The sequence below is a fragment of the Chiloscyllium plagiosum genome, unplaced genomic scaffold, assembly GCF_037043375.1.
Source record: "Chiloscyllium plagiosum isolate Xiang-an unplaced genomic scaffold, Cpla_swu_hap1 HiC_scaffold_24, whole genome shotgun sequence".
Taxonomy (NCBI): Eukaryota; Metazoa; Chordata; class Chondrichthyes; order Orectolobiformes; family Hemiscylliidae; genus Chiloscyllium; species Chiloscyllium plagiosum.
The window spans coordinates 30079729-30096001 of NW_028270162.1; the positions used below are offsets into that span (position 1 = coordinate 30079729).

Sequence of the window (16273 nt, forward strand, 5' to 3'; positions counted from 1 at the left end):
ACAGAGTAATACTTTTGTCAAACTGCTTTTATTTATTGACTAGATGATTTGTGCACATGCAAAATTAATAACATGCTTTACATAGTTAGTCAAGACAAATGTATAAAGACCATGGTTTTAATTCATTTCAGATGCACAAACATACAATAAATTTATACAAAATGAATTTTAATAAATACAAAAGAAATATTGACAATTTGTTATTAAATGATTAGTTTCTATATGTCATTTTGAAATAGTTATGGAAATCAGTAACTTAAAACAAGATTAACTTGAAATAAGTGGTTGAATTAAGAAGATGGTCATACACATCTTAGAACAATTGTAAGATATAACACGTATGAATTGTAAAAATACAAATTAGATTTAAAAATTCTCCCTGCATTGAAAGCATCATTTAAAAAAAAAGACAAAATGATGGTACCGGACCATTTACAATACAGTTTAAATAGTGTCCAAAATCCTTAAAAATAGTTAATGCTATAAATATTATAGTACTTTCTGCTCTGCATGTGTATTAATTTCAGTGCTGTTAAAGATGACCTGCTTGTAGATGCAATTCTTGTTCTGTAAATGTAGTGTAGTTGGAAACCTGTGCTGGTTCTTCCATTAATGTACAAAATATAAATAAATACAAATTATTTGATCCAATATCTAGGTAGAAAAATGACACTTGAGGGAATTGCAACTGGAAGTTCAAATGTTTGAAAAATAATCTAACTTTATAAAGCAGACATATGATCAATTTCAGGCAAAAGTTTAAATATAATCCTGCCTCCGTGAGCAGTTCAGGTCCTTTCACAAAAAGGGAAAGAAGAAATCATAGGGTAATTCAGCATCGATCGTTGGCCTCATTTTGTATCCAGGTTGGGCAGATGCTGACATATCCGTAAACGTAACAGAGGTAGAAATATGTAACGTTTTTGGAGATTTCAAAGGCATCTAGAAAATAAAAATTAGTTTGATAATGCAAGAGAATTCAGCAATTTTTGAAAACTGAAATTGTTTATAATTACTTATTCTACAGCACACACCCTTGCTGCCTGAAGAATTGGCTTTAGCGAAGTTAGAATTTTAAAATTCTTTAAGACTTTTTCCTATCAATTGCTTGAGATTTGTAAGTATAGGAAAGATAATTTGTTCGGTATAGATAAATTTATGAACTCTTAAGAAATATATTAATATGGTGGACTTAGTCTCCAAGTACTTAGCATCATACATTTCCTGGAAAAATAAGTGTATAGGAAAGTCACAAAGTGTTCAGTATGCCTTAACTACCCCACTGCCTTTAAGGATATGTGGATATGTATTCTAAAATCTGATATTCCTCTAATATCTATCAATAATTGTGTATTTCCCTTGCTTTGTCTGTTTTCTACAAATGAACCACTTCTGATAGTTCTCTGAACTCAGTTCAAGTTGGCAATTTTCTGCCCACTTGTCTGGATCATTTAAACCTTCCTGCAATGGACAGCTTTCTTCCTCATTCCTCATCAGCCACAGTCAACATTCATTCAGAATTTCCAACAGATAGTTCAGATTAATATAGGTTCCAACTCTTTTTAAAAGAGATACTGTGGCTCTTAAACTCAAATGTTTATAAAACTTAGGATCATAGCACTTCCTTGAAATAGATGGCTTCAGCAATGAACAACTGAATAAGACAATGTAATATATTGAGTTCAAATAAGCTACAATATGAAGCTCTGCCATTTTAAAGAGAAATGCTTCAGAGACAGAGGATTTTTTTTAGTAACAAAAGGAACATAATTGCTAGACAGTTTGAATTTCTAATAATATGGCCAAAATGACTATCAAAGTCTCAGTAAGAATAAGTACTTTGCAAGGTACAGGATATTGGAGCTTGACAGCGAGAGTCACCTGTGATACAAGGGACAAAAAAAATCAAAACAAAAGTAAACCAAGGGGAATCCTAGCCAACTGTAAACTTAAATCATGGCAGTGCTGAATGCATTAGTAAGCCGTTAGAAGGCAAAATGCTGACTTAGGCAATCTTAATGTTTGTAATCATTGAAATGTGTGTTACCACACTTCACATAATTGTCTCTGTAGTCTACAATGCTTACTTTCTTTTGATTGGTATTACACTGTCTTTTAAAATAAATAGCTTCTTCTGTTAAGAGAATCACTGACATACCATAATGCAGGCTTTTCGGATTGTTTGCGTGACGTCGATTATTTTAGCTTGTGGATTTATTAAGGATCCATACTTCGTCCACATCACCCTGAGAACTAAAGACTGAGGAACTTCACAATCGCAACTCTGTAAACAAAGGGTACTTATATTTTAATAAGATTTGAATTCAGTTAAAGTATACTCATGAAAAATTGGAATATTTTAAAAGCTTGCAGCTGCCTACGCAAGCATTTCTCAAAGCTAGATATCCAAAATTCTGATGTAGAAGATTGTTAATTTGGCCTTACAGATGTATATTACTTGTAATAATAGCCAACATTTATTCAAGTCACTAATTCCTTGAATGCAAACCATAAAGGAAGATTTACTTTTTCTGCAGAGTATAAGTAAGAGTGCTATCTTGTATGTTGCGATCCCATGTACGTAAGAAAAAAACAAGTAATGATAGGATGACGTGACATCCCCCAACACTGTAAAACTTTGCGTGCAATTGGCATTAGAAAATGGATAGTTTTATTTGCTGTAGAATTTCTACAGTGTGGAAACAGACCCTTCAGCCCAACAAGTCCACACCAACCCTCCAAAGAGTAACTCACCCAGACCTATTCCCCCTAGCCTATATTTATCCCTGACTAATGAACCTAACCTACACATTTAGTGTAAATGTACATGCAAAGTCAATGTGAAAAATTGTTGAAAACGCATTTATTTGCCAATGATTGAAAAATTCAGCTGAAGTGCAGAGAACTGCAGTGTTTCTCAATGGAAAATGTAACTTATTGATAGACAATGTTACAAATGCACAACTGTTCATCAAGAGTTGCAAATGTCCAGAAATTACTGATCAATGTATTTCATACAACCAGAATCCTGCCAGCAACTTCCCTAATATACTTAATATTTGAATGGATTTGTATATTTGTTGACCTTTAAACTCAACACAAAAGTTGACACAAAAGTACAAGACTTTTAACAACAAGATAATGCAATGTCAGTTTAGCTTCTAGACTAGAAATTGAACAACTTAAAGTCAGAGAAGTTACAATAAATGAGAGTCTAATTCATTCCAGTAGCATGTAGAGTTCCAATAGTTAGAATTGTGCATGTGTTTTCAGTTTTTTACATTTTTCTTTTCTATCTCTAGCCAGCATATCTGATTTGAGTCTAATTCATCCTCCTCCATCATGGTCCCTCAGTTTCTTTTCCAATTGTTGAACTTCATTACTCATAGAGAAACAGGGTTGATCAGCTATTCATGCAGGTCCCAGATTCCCCAGTGTCCTCACCGTACCAATGCAGTTTGTAACTAAAACAAATTATGATGCAGAAAGAAAAATCTAACAAGGCATTTTCCTATAAGATCCAGCCCACACCGTTGTAGGAAATTCTAATTCTGCAAAAATCTGATATAAATAACAGCATAATTTTTGGAATATTTGTTTAAAACAAAGAAAAATGACATTTCTCTGAAACAAAATTTAGTAGTAAGTTTTTACTTTTAAAGTATGCAGTAATTTTAAGAGCATTGTTCTGGTCATATATTCCCTCAGCAACAACCACGTTCTTTAAATTGATTCCCAAACAAAGATAGGCTCCCTCCCAACAAGAAGTAGACTTGATAAACTAATTGTCAGGGAAAAAAATTCTTGAATCATTAATTTCTTTCATGCAAGTTAAAAGAATACAGTACAGTATTTCCTTGCCAGTTATTTTCTAGTGTTTAAAGCCTTTGATAACAGACTATAGGAAAGCTTTTTCAAAGAAAGCAACCAACACATTAACTTTTATACTTGCAGCTAGATGAGTAATGTAATGCTACGGTTAATTTATTTAGACACTTAATATTTCAAAATATTACATACTTCAGAAAGATTAATGTAATAGTGATTTTTCTCTTTTGTATATTTTATTCAGGTAATTACCTGAGCTCTAGAGATAACTTGCTTGATGGTCACCCAGTCTTTTGCATACTGGACTGGAGAATTTCCAAACGATGCCACAATTTTCGGAAAGTTTTGGCCGATTAACAGATTTCTAATGATTTGTGACCACTGTTGGCATGTTGTGCTGTTCGTTATTCTTTAAGAATAAATAAGAAGACTCTTAGTAATGTATATAGGAATAGTTCTAGCCTAAAAAGGTTATAAGTAAAAAGGTTATAAGTAAACCTTTTTACCCAGTGAAATAATGGAGCTCATTTTCCTTAGGACAGGATTCAATGAATACATATTCTTCATTTGTAAAAGACGGTTGGAATTTCTTGATGACAATTCTCCACCCTCTGTAAAGCAAAAGGGTTCTAGACGTTTGACAGGGGTTTGGATAATGCTTTCAATGTTCACGTCAAACATTTCCACTTAAACTCAGCAGTATGGGGCATTCCTGAACCAGCTGCGTCACTTTTCTGTGGTTTATCAGCAGAGTGTTCAGCTGCAAAAATAATCTGAGGAAGTCGTCAAAAATTTAAGGAACACTTGAAAGAAATGGTGCCATCCTTGCTGTGCTAATGAAAAATCACAACCTTCAAATGCTTTTGTTACCAAAGACTGTCTTCCAAACAACCTCTGCCATCGAGAAAAATAAAGGTAGCAGATGCATAGAAACACCACCAAAAAACAGAAGAACTAGGGGCAAGAATAAGCAATTCAGCCCCTCAATCCTTCACTTCCATTTAAGATCCTAGTTGATCTCCTCTCAGCTTCAATTCTATTTCCCTACCTGTTTCTCATAACCCTTTAACCTGTCATTAAATAAAAATATCTCCTCAAATTTATTCAGTGTCCTAGCATCCACCCGACTCTGGTGTAGTGAATCTCACAGATTGATGTCCTTCTTCACTGTCAATGGGGGTGGTACCAGGGGACTGGAGAGTGGCGAATGTTGTGCCCCTGTTCAAAAAAGGGAATAGGGATAACCCCGGGAATTACAGGCTAGTTAGTCTTACTTTGGTGGTAGGCAAAGTAATGGAAAGGGTACTGAGGAATAGGATTTATGAGTATCTGGAAAGCCACTGCTTGATTAGGGACAGCCAGCATGGATTTGTGAGGGGTAGGTCTTGCCTTACACGGATTTGTGAGGGGTAGGTCTTGCCTTACACGGATTTGTGAGGGGTAGGTCTTGCCTTGAATTCTTTGAGAAGGTGACCAAGCATGTGGATGAGGGTAGAGCAGTGGATGTAGTGTACATGGATTTTAGTAAGGCATTTGATAAGGTTCCCCATGGTAGGCTTATGCGGAAAGTCAGGAGCATGGGATGGAGGGAAATTTGGCCAGTTGGATAGAAAACTAGCTAACTGGTCGAAGTCAGAGAGTGGTGGTAGATGGTAAATATTCAGCCTGGAGCCCAGTTACAAGTGGAGTTCCGCAGGGATCAGTTCTGGGTCCTCTACTGTTTGTAATGTTTATTAATGACTTGGAAGAGGGAGTCGAAGGGTAGGTCAGTAAATTTGCAGATGATACGAAGATTGGTGGAGTTGTGGATAGTGAGGAGGGCTGTTGTCGGCTGCAAAGAGACTTCGATATGATGCAGAGCTGGGCTGAGGAGTGGCAGATGGAGTTCAACCCTGTCAAGTGTGAGGTTGTCCATTTTGGAAGGACAAATAAGAATGCGGAATACAGGGCTAACGGTAGGGTTCTTAGTAAGGTGGAGGAGCAGAGGGATCTTGGGGTCTATGTTCATAGATCTTTGAAAGTTGCCACTCAGGTGGATAGAGCACTTGCAGGAAGGCCTATGGTGTATTAGCATTCATTAGCAGAGGGATTGAATTCAAGAGTCGTGAAGTGATGTTGCAGCTGTACAGGACCTTGGTTAGGCCACATTTGGAATACTGTGTGCAGTTCTGGTCGCCTCACTTTAGGAAAGATGTGGAAGCTTTGGAGAGGGTGCAGAGAAGATTTACCAGGATGTTGCCTGGAATGGACAATAGGTCCTACGAGTATAGGTTGAGAGTGCTAGGCCTTTTCTCATTGGAACGGCGAAGGATGAGGGGTGACTTGATAGAGATTTATAAGATGATCAGAGGAATAGATAGAGTAGACAGTCAGAAACTTTTTCCCCGGGTACAACAGAATGTTACAAGGGGACATAAATTTAAGGTGAAGGGTGGAAGGTATAGGGGGGATGTCAGGGGTAGTTTCTTTACCCAGAGAGTGGTGGGGGCATGGAATGCGCTGCCTGTGGGAGTGGCAGAGTCAGAATCATTGGCGACCTTTAAGCGGCAATTGGATAGGTACATGGATGGGTGCTTAAACTAGGACAAATGTTCGGCACAATATCGTGGGCCGAAGGGCCTGTTCTGTGCTGTATTGTTCTATGTTCTATCACTGTTTTAAATCTACCACCCCTTAGTCTAACCTCTCATTCTAGATTGCTCCACACAGGGTAACACCCACTTTAGGCTTACAAGTCATTCAGCTATAACTCAATAGTTGCATTCCTCTGTAATCTCATGCTATAGAAAATCACGCTGCAGAAAACAGCTACAGAAAATCACTTTCCCCATTCAGTAGAAAATTTGCATTAGCCAAAACCGTGTCCCCAATTTATCAATCACATTCTAGCCAATTCATATTAACAAAACATGTGTTATACCAGAACCACCTTTTACTCTGTCAATCTTCTTTAGCATTTTACATAACTCAAGGAAATCTCCTCCCTTCTAAATTACAGTGAGTATAGACCTAAACTCCTCAATCTCTCCTCATTAAACAAACCTCTTATCTCTGGAATCAATCTGGCAAATCTTCTCTGAACTGCCTCCAATGCAATTACATTCTTCCTCAAGCCACGGTATCAAAACTGTAGCCTGAATTCCACATGTAGCCTCACCGATGTCTTGTTTAGTTGCAACAACACCTCCATACTTTTATACTCTATTCTTTTAGCAATAAATGCCAAAATTCCATTTGTCCTCCTTATTACCTGCAGTACCTGCATACTGGTTTTCTGTATACTCAGATCACTCTGCACCAAAGCATTTTGAAGAAGTTTTTCTCCATTTAAATAATAGTTTTTTTATTCTTCTGACCAAAAATGGACAACCTCAGTTATCCACATTAAACTCCATCTGTCTAATTTTGGTTCATTTACTTAATTTATCATCAGTATCCGTTTGTAAATTTATTATTTCTTCAATGCTACCTAATTTCCCACCTATTTTAGTGTTAGCTCAAATTTGGCTAGAGTACATTCTACCCCTGCATCCAAATCATTAAAAAGATTGTAAATGGTTGGGATCTGAAGTCCAAAGCTTATAATAGAACATTAAGTTAGAGCTTGTCAACCCAAAAATCACCCATTTATCCAGACTTTCTGCTTTCTGTTGGTTAGCCAATCCTCTATACAGTGTACAAGATAATGTATTACCCCTAACACCATGTAATCTTACCTTGTGTATTAACCTTTTGCTCAGCATCTTATCAAATACCTTCTGGAAGTACAGATATACTATGTTCACAGGATCCCCATAATCCACTTTGTTACTTGTCGAAGAACTCTAGAACTCCTGTTGGCAGGTGACAGAGGAGACTTAAACTGATCCTGGGGTAACCGAATGGAAATTGAGTTGGTACAGGGACTCAGTGGCAGGCCATACCATTGAATTTTGCTCTTTTGCGCCTCAGTCTAACCAATGATGAACCCATAATCATAGGTGATTGCTAAATAATTGTTATGGTTTTAAGGTTCTTAGTGCACAACTTCATTTGATAAAATGATAATGTAGATTTTATCAGTTTAATTTTTATCATACAGGCTTTTATAACACTCATGGCATTTTCTTGAACTGTTGCTAGCACCGAACAACTAGATTGATTGCTTGTTAAATGGACACAGTAAAGTGATCTTATAGTACTTACCGCAATATACAACCTGAATGTAAATTATATCCAAAAAGTACTGGTGTCCGAAGTCCTTCCATCCATAAACAATCCTGCTTAGTCGAACTCTTAATGACAGTCAGCTGCCCAAATCTGTTTTTGGTCTGAATTATACCAAATGTGGAAATATTAAGTTAAGGTTAAATTTCCAGACAAAGTATGGATAGTTAGATTTCTGAAACCAATAATAAAAATGTTAAATATACATTTTTAAAATTATGCTTGTTTTGAGTAAGTAAACTTCAGAAATTTTCAATATTCTCCAGTTCCAAGATTGTTTTAATTCTCTCCAAGACTCTTTAACATAGCAACAAGGATCTATTCCTTTCTCAGCCAACTCATAAACAATACCCGTTTTATTTGTGTTACATGTTACAGAAGTACAGGCCAAATTAAACACAAAACTGAATCAATTCATTGGTCAAAAAATGACATTGTAAAACAAATTGAAAAAGAAAAGGGCAACAGATCTTAAGATATGTTAAGATAGAGACCCATTAATGGTCAGAAACCAGAAAATGTGGTAAAATTGATTAATGACATCATCAGAACCTTGAAACACATACAGTATTGAATGGCGATTGCCAGTTTGAGGAACAAATTTAGATGTGAAGCTGGTTATAGATGACCAGCAGGTTTTTACATACTATAATGGAAGGTGATGCAAAGTTTTGGCAACTTTACATTGAGAAATGTATTGCTCGAATGTAAAATCAGATGGCTCTGTAATTTAGTAAGCCTTAGCTAGCAACAAAGGGCACAGAGTAATGAGAAACGGACAGATAACGTGACAAAGTTATGGTAACTAGTAAAGAAAGAGCTCACATCAATAATAGGCAAATTTAGAACATGGTACTTTACATTATGACGGTACATATAAAAGCTTCCAGGAAAGCAAGGAAGGAGAAAACCTTAGATCTATTCAAGAGGCAGGAGAGAGAGAGAGAGAAAGAAACCCACACTGCTAACTGACGCAGTTACTGCCTTTGCTGTTTGAATTCATGTCTCACTGGACAACAGAGTGTGTCTAGGAAAATTAAAGAACAGTGAAATTCACAATTAATCTTGGAGGAACCTGTTTGGGAGAGGTCACATAACAGAAACGACAAGTGAATAGTTTAAAGTATAGCCTTGCTGTAAATCTACAATAGATTGAATGGAGTGGGTTCTTTCTTGATTTATATGTTTTATTGAGATACGTCTCTTGATTAAACCTAAAAAATGTAAGCCATAAGTATTAAGTTAGCCTGGGGCAGTGTTTGTAGAGGAATAAGATGGTGCTATTTTCTGGATCTGTAGATTGGAAGCAGCAAAAATGGCCCTCAATAGAGTGATATCCTCTTCTTGTCAGATGTGATCATTTAGGGAGAGTTTGTGTTACTGAGGCTTATATCTGCAATAAATGCCATTTGTTGTGAATTCTATCAGATCGAATGGATCAGATGGAGCGATAGTTAGAAGCAATGATAAATTTACAAAAGCAAAAGGATGGGAGAAAAATCGTAGATACAGTCACATAGATGGGTTAACTCCAGGAAAGATAAGAGATGTAGGTAGGTAGTGCAGGAGTCTTCTGTGGCTATCCCCACAAGCAACTATGCTGTTTTTGAAAATATAGAGGGTGATGGATTCTCAGGGGAATGTAGCACGAACAGCCAAAGTTTCTGGTATCAAGACTGGCTCTAATGAAATGAGGGTTACATCAGGTTCCAAGAGATCGATTGAGTTAGGGTACTCTCTAGTCTAAGGCACAGGCAGACATTTCTGCAGCCTGCAGCAAAAAAGTCAGAATGTTGTGTTGCCTCCCTGGTGCCAGGATCAAGGATGTCTCGGAGAGGGTGCAGAATGTCCTCAAGGGGGAAAGGGCCCAGCAGGAGGTCATTGTACACATTGGAACCAACAACATAGGACGGGAAAAGGATGAGATTCTGAAGGGAGAATATAGAGAGTTAGGCAGGAATTTTAAAACGATGTTGCCAGGGTTGGAGGATTTGAGCTATAGGGAGAGGCTGAATAGGCTGGGACTATTTTCCCTGCAGCATCAGAGGCTGAGGGATGACTTTATAGAGGTTTATAAAGTCATTAGGGGCATGGATAGGATAAATAAACAAACTATTTTCCCTAGTTTAGAGTGAGAGGAGAAAGATATAAAAGAGACCTAAGGGGCAACATTTTCACGCAGAGATTGGTACATGTATGGAATGAGCTGCCAGAGGAAGTGATGGAGACTATTACAGTTGCAACATTTAAAGGCATTTGGATGGGTATATGAATAGGAAAGGTTTGGAGGGGTATGGGCTGGGTGCTGGCAAGTGGGACTAGATTAGATTGAGATATCTGGACGGCATGGACTAATTGGACCGAAGGGTTTGTTTCCATGCTGTACATTTCTACGGCTCTAGTGGAGGGTGGTGGCAGGAATAATGATGCAGAATTTTTTTGGATGAATAGTTAAGATAGGTGATGAGTGAAGGATATGAGGCATTTGGTCCAAATCCAGCCACGACAGGGAGTCCAACAATGTAACCTGGATTTCCACTGAGAGGAACTCCTGTTGTATTGTCCTGGAAGTTAAAAAAACATATTATTATGATAGATCAGAAAACCAAAAATGAAAACCCTAAAAAAGGTAGGCCATTGTTAAGTCTGACAATGTGAAAATCACATTAAAAGAAATAAACTAAAGAACTAGATGCTGGAAATTTGAAACAAAAACAAAATTGCTGAAGAAACCTAGCAGGTCTGGCAGCATCTGTGGAGAGAAAACACTTAATATTTCAAGTCCAGTTACCCTTCTTTAGAACTATTAATAGTTAGGAAAAGGTGTATATACACTGAAAAAGTGGTGGTTGCGCGTCGGGGAAGAGGTTGGGGGACTTGGTCAAGTCCTTCGACCTGGTGGACGTCTGGCGGAATCTCCATCCCGACTCCATCGCCTTCACCTTCGTGAGGCCTGGGGTCGGAGCGTCCAGAATCGACCGCCTGTACGTTTCGCGGGCGTACGCCTCCTGTTTTCCGAAGGCCTCCACGCGGCAGGTGTCGTGCACGGACCACCACCTGGTGTGGGCGGAACTCCTTCCGTTCGGCGCCAGGCTGGGCTCCGCGTACTGGCACTTTAACAACCTGCTGCTGGAGGACGAGCGGTTCCGGGACTCGTTTCGTCGTTTCTGGGCCGGCTGGAGAAGGAAGCGGGGAAGCTTCCCCTCCCTGAGGCTATGGTGGGACGTGGGCAAGGCTCACGTCCGCGTCTTCTGTCAGGAGTACGCGAGGGGGTCGACGAAGAGGCGGAAATCCAGGATCCGGGAGTTGGAGAGGGAGTTGCTCGACCTGGAGTCACGCCTCGGTCAGCCCGACGCGGACCCGGCCCTGCGCGGGGCGTACGAAGAGAAGAAGGCCGCGCTCCGGGACCTGCAGCTCGTCGGGGCTCGGGGCGCGTACGTGAGGTCGCGGATCCAGCTCCTCCAGGACCTGGACCGCGGCTCCCCCTTCTTCTACTCGCTGGAAAAAAGGCGTGGCACCCGTCAGCAGCTCCTTGTGCTGCTGGCCGACGACGGGTCCCTCGTCTCGGATCCGGAGGGAGTCAGGGCCCACGTCCGGAACTATTACACGGCTCTGTTCTCTCCGGATCCGTCCAGCGAGGATGCTCGCAGAGTTCTGTGGGAGGACCTGCCGCAGCTCAGTCCGGAGGACGCCGGAAGGCTCGACGCTCCCGTCACCTTAGAGGAGCTGACCGGCGCCCTCGACCGGCTCTCGAGGGGCAAAACCCCGGGGCTGGACGGGCTGACTGTGGAGTTCTTCAGGGCGTTCTGGGACGTCCTGGGGAGCGACTACGCACAGGTCCTGGGGGAATGCCTAAATGCCGGACTGCTGCCCCTTTCTTGGCGCAGGGCAGTCATCGTCCTGCTGCCAAAGAAGGGGGACCTTCGTTCTTTGAAGAACTGGCGTCCGGTCTCCCTCCTCAGCACGGATTACAAAATCTTTGCCAGGGTGTTGTCTTCTCGCCTGGCCTCCGTGCTGGCCCACATGATTCACCCGGACCAGTCCTACACGGTCCCGGGCCGGAGGATACACGATAACGTCCACCTGGTCCGGGACCTGATCCATTTCTGTCGACGGGCTGGTCTGCCGAGCGCCTTCCTGTCTCTCGACCAGGAGAAGGCGTTCGACAGGGTCGATCACGAGTACCTGCTCGGGACTCTGCGGGCATTCGGGTTCGGGACGCAGTTCGTCGCCCGGATCCGACTTTTGTACGCCGCCGCAGAGTGTCTGGTTAAAGTTAACGGGTCCCTGACGGCGCCCCTTCGCTTCGGGAGAGGAGTGCGTCAAGGCTGCCCCCTGTCCGGCCAGCTGTATTCCCTGTGCGTGGAGCCTTTCCTGCGCCTCTTGCGGAGGAGGTTGTCGGGGCTGGTTCTGCGCGGCGCGGGCACGGGGGTGGTCCTCTCGGCCTACGCCGACGACGTGCTCCTCACTTTCACCGACCCGGCTGACCTGGGGAGGATGCGCGAGTGCCAGGCCGTGTACTCGGCGGCGTCTTCCGCCAGGATCAACTGGGCCAAATGTTCCGGACTACTGGTCGGCCCGTGGCGGGTGGACTCTCTGCCGGAGGAGTTACGGGGGTTCAGCTGGAGTACCACCCATCTCCTCTACCTGGGGGTCTACCTCGGCCCGGCCGAGGAATCCTGGCCGGCCAACTGGCAGGAGCTGGAGGCCAAAGTCTCGGCTCGCCTAGGCCGCTGGACAGGACTGCTCCGAGTGCTATCTTACAGGAGTCGAGTGCTGGTCATAAACCAGCTGGTGGCCGCCATGCTGTGGTACCGGCTGGTCACTTTGGTCCCTCCTCCTGGCTTTGTCGCTGACATCCAGAGAACGTTGGTCGATTTCTTCTGGGACAAAAAGATGCACTGGGTCGCCGCGCAGGTTCTGAGTCTCCCTATTGAGGAGGGCGGTCAGTCGCTGGTGTGCGTCCGCACCCAGGTCGCGACGTTCCGCCTTCAGACCTTGCGGCGATACCTTTACGTCGAGCCTCCTCCTAGGTGGTGCGCCCTGGCGACGTATTTTTTCCGCCAGGTGCGTAACCTCAACTACGACACGCAGCTCCTGTTCGTCGACCGTGACGGTTTGGAGGTCGCCCTCAAGACGCTGCCTGTCTTTTACCAGGACCTGATCACTGTCTGGAACATGGTCGAATCGCGTCGCGCCTACCCTCCGGCTGGAGTAGCGGCTGTCGTCAGGGAGCCGTTGCTCAGGAATCCGCACCTCCGTACTCGCGGGTTCGAGTGGCTGTCGGAGGGGAGGGCCGCGGCGGCGAGGGTGACCAGGGTCGGGGACGTGCTGGGTGCCGGGGGCCTGGGCTGGACGCTGCCGCAGGACATAGCAGGCAGGGCAGCGGTAGACGTCCAGTACGTGGCCACCGCCATCCGACGCCTCAAAACGGCGGTGCTCGGACCCGACGTAGTGCACCAGTTGGAGGACGCTCAGGTGTGCGGTGGGATCCCGTCCGCGCTCACCCCAGCCCGGCCGGAATTTCACATTGGCCCCAAGGTCCCGTACTTCCCGCGGGAGCCTGTGCCCCACAACCTGAGCCGCCTCCGAAATTTTAACTTTGTTTCGTTTAGTGAGATAAAAAGAAGAGCCCTGTATCGACTGCTGCTGCACACCATCCACCTCTTCTCCCTCATCCACCGTCCGGACACGCCTTGGCGTGCCCATTTGCCACCGGGCGGTGGGGATCCCCAGTGGAGGGCTCTCTACGCGGGAGTCCTCCCCCTTTCTCTCGGGGATCTGGGGTGGAGGGTGCTGCACGCAGCAGTCCCCTGCAACCGCAGATTGCGGTGGTTCACGGACTCCCAGCCCAACTGCTTGTTCTGTGGCGCTGTGGAGTCCGTGGACCATGTATATATTGGGTGTGGGCGTTTGCACTCCCTTTTTGATTTCCTTAAAAACCTTCTCCTCTGTTTTTGGCTGCACTTCAGTCCCACGCTCCTGATCTTTGGGCACCCAGTACGGAGGAAGGAGGGCAGGTCTGAAGACCTCCTCGTGGGTCTGCTCCTGGGCCTGGCCAAGCTGGCCATCAACAGGTCCAGGCAGCGGGCCGTGGAGGGGGTCGTTAGGGCCGACTGCCTGCCCCTCTTCCGCGGTTATGTTAGAGCCCGGGTGTCCTTGGAGAAGGAGCACGCGGTGTCCACCAACACCCTGGAGTTGTTCAGGGAGAGGTGGGCGCCGCAGGGAGTGGAGTGCATCATTTCTCCCTCCAACTCTATTTTGATTTAGTCCCTACCCACCCCTTCACTGTTTTGATCACACAGCACTGCCCTTTGATGCGAAGGGCAGTGTTTGTCACTGGCCACCCGGGTGTTTTCCTATCTTCCTGGTGGTGGAAATTGAATAAAAGATTGGTGCACTTTGTGTCTTTCACTGTGTCTCACACCTGCACACACACACCATGGGTGCTGGGGAAAAAATAAGCACTACCACACTTAGGTTGTAGTGTGGGGGAAGAAATAAAAAAAAAAAAAAAAAAGTGGTGGTGGGGGGGAGAAGTTTATGGTTAGAGTTGGGGTGGCAGGAGTAAGTGAAGAGATGGAGAAGAAGCCTAAAGAGAAAGACAGGCAGACAAAGAAATGGGATAATGGTAGGCCAGTGAGAAAGAAGACCTGACAATGGGGATCATAAATAGGTGAGAATGGATTGGCTGTGCTAAAAGCAGCCCGTGTTGGTGTCACAGCTTGGGTGTGGGTAAAGGACAAGGAAGAAAGTGCTCAGGCCGTAAAAGCATTGAACTTAATATTGAGTGCTGAAGGTTACAGTGTCCTGAAAGTTGCAGGGTTCCCAAGCGGAAAATGAGATGCTTGTTCTTCCAGCCTTAGCTGAGATTCACCAGAGCACTGCAACAAGCCCAAGACAGAAATATTGGCCAGGGAACATTGTGGTGTGTTGAAGTGGCAGCCAGCTGGAAGATCAGGGGTCACTTTTGCGGACATAACATAGGTGTTCTGCAAAGTGGTCTTCCAGTCTGAATTTTGCCTTTCCAATGTAGAGGAGACCACATGTAGAAGTGAACAGTGAATACAGTAGACAAGATTAAATGATGTGCACGTAAATCACTGCTTCTCCTGGAAGTTGAGGATGAAGCCTTGGATAGTGAGGAAGGAGGAAGTAAATAGGCAGATGCTACACCTGGTGATTGTATGGAAAGGTGTCCTGGGGGTGCTGAATGTGGTGTAGGAATGAACCAACCATCAAGACTTGCTCAAGAAAAGTCTTGATGCACTCCACATATTTCATTTGTGTTGCCATATAGATATATGTGAGGTGCTGCATTTTGGAAAGGCAAGTCAGGGCAGGACTTATACATGCACGCCTCTCAGACACTTTGGGAAGCAGAAGTCATGCATCAGCATTACAATCAACATGGGCACACAGCTTAAAGGGAACATGAGCAATGTACGAGGGACTAAGACTGAGATTGATTGTCAGAGGCTCTGTAATCAACCAACTGCTTGCAATTTACAGGTTGGAGACCATGGGTTAGTCGAGTTATAAGTTGATAATTTATAGTTTTGGTTGCCTAAGGTTTGAATTAATTTGTTTGTAATAAATAGTAGTTCCAGTTTAGTACAGAAACCTAGTCAGTGTTTTCTGTTAACCTGAGTCCATCAGATAGGTAAATTGGTAGTTTTGAGTAATTTGGTTAAATCTTTAACTTTTACGGTGACCTCAAGGAGTAATAGAGCTTGAGCATCAGGACACTTTCTCCAGGTGGGTCATTACAAATGTCAAAATTAAACTTCTAATAATGGCTCAAGATGACCTACATGCTTGCACTTAGAAGTGGAATAAGAGTGGTCTTTTTGATACTGATCTGTAAGGGCGGGTAGTCCTCCTGGAATAAGTATACATTATTGCTCCTATCCACATTGTTCATGCCATAAACAATATGGACAAATTCAAACTAGCTTTTGGTGCTGGCTAAGGTTTTAATAAGAAAAGAAAACTCAAGAGGTTCTCACAAAGCTAAAAGTCCTAAAATACTCCTTCCTCATTATTCTTTTCCTTCCCAATGATTAAACAGTAAGCCCCAACTTAAGGAATGTGAGGAAGATAAGAAAGAATAAAGAGAAAAATATTGAGAAATTATGCAGATCAAAATTAACACCATATATTTTACATATTTTGGTTATTATTTTATAGTAGGAGGTCACTGATTTCAATAAGAAACACTGAGTACTCGTTTAAGAAT

At 43.1% G+C, this 16273-nt stretch overlaps 2 protein-coding genes across 2 annotated transcripts in view; one reads left to right on the forward strand and one right to left on the reverse strand.

The window, feature by feature from the left end:
* Positions 1-16273, forward strand: part of hvcn1 (hydrogen voltage-gated channel 1) — a 35532-nt gene that overhangs the window by 18003 nt on the left and 1256 nt on the right. The gene's annotated exons all lie outside the window — the stretch shown is intronic.
* LOC122562656 (tectonic-1) overlaps positions 10-16273 on the reverse strand; it is a 39990-nt gene continuing 23726 nt past the window's right edge. The window contains exons 10-14 of the mRNA XM_088000029.1: positions 10511-10598; positions 8014-8152; positions 4081-4237; positions 2159-2284; positions 10-942 (exon numbers count right to left, since the gene is read on the reverse strand). Coding sequence (XP_087856155.1) covers positions 799-942; positions 2159-2284; positions 4081-4237; positions 8014-8152; positions 10511-10598 — 654 coding nt within the window. The 3' untranslated portion in view covers positions 10-798. The remainder of the gene's footprint in view (positions 943-2158; positions 2285-4080; positions 4238-8013; positions 8153-10510; positions 10599-16273) is intronic.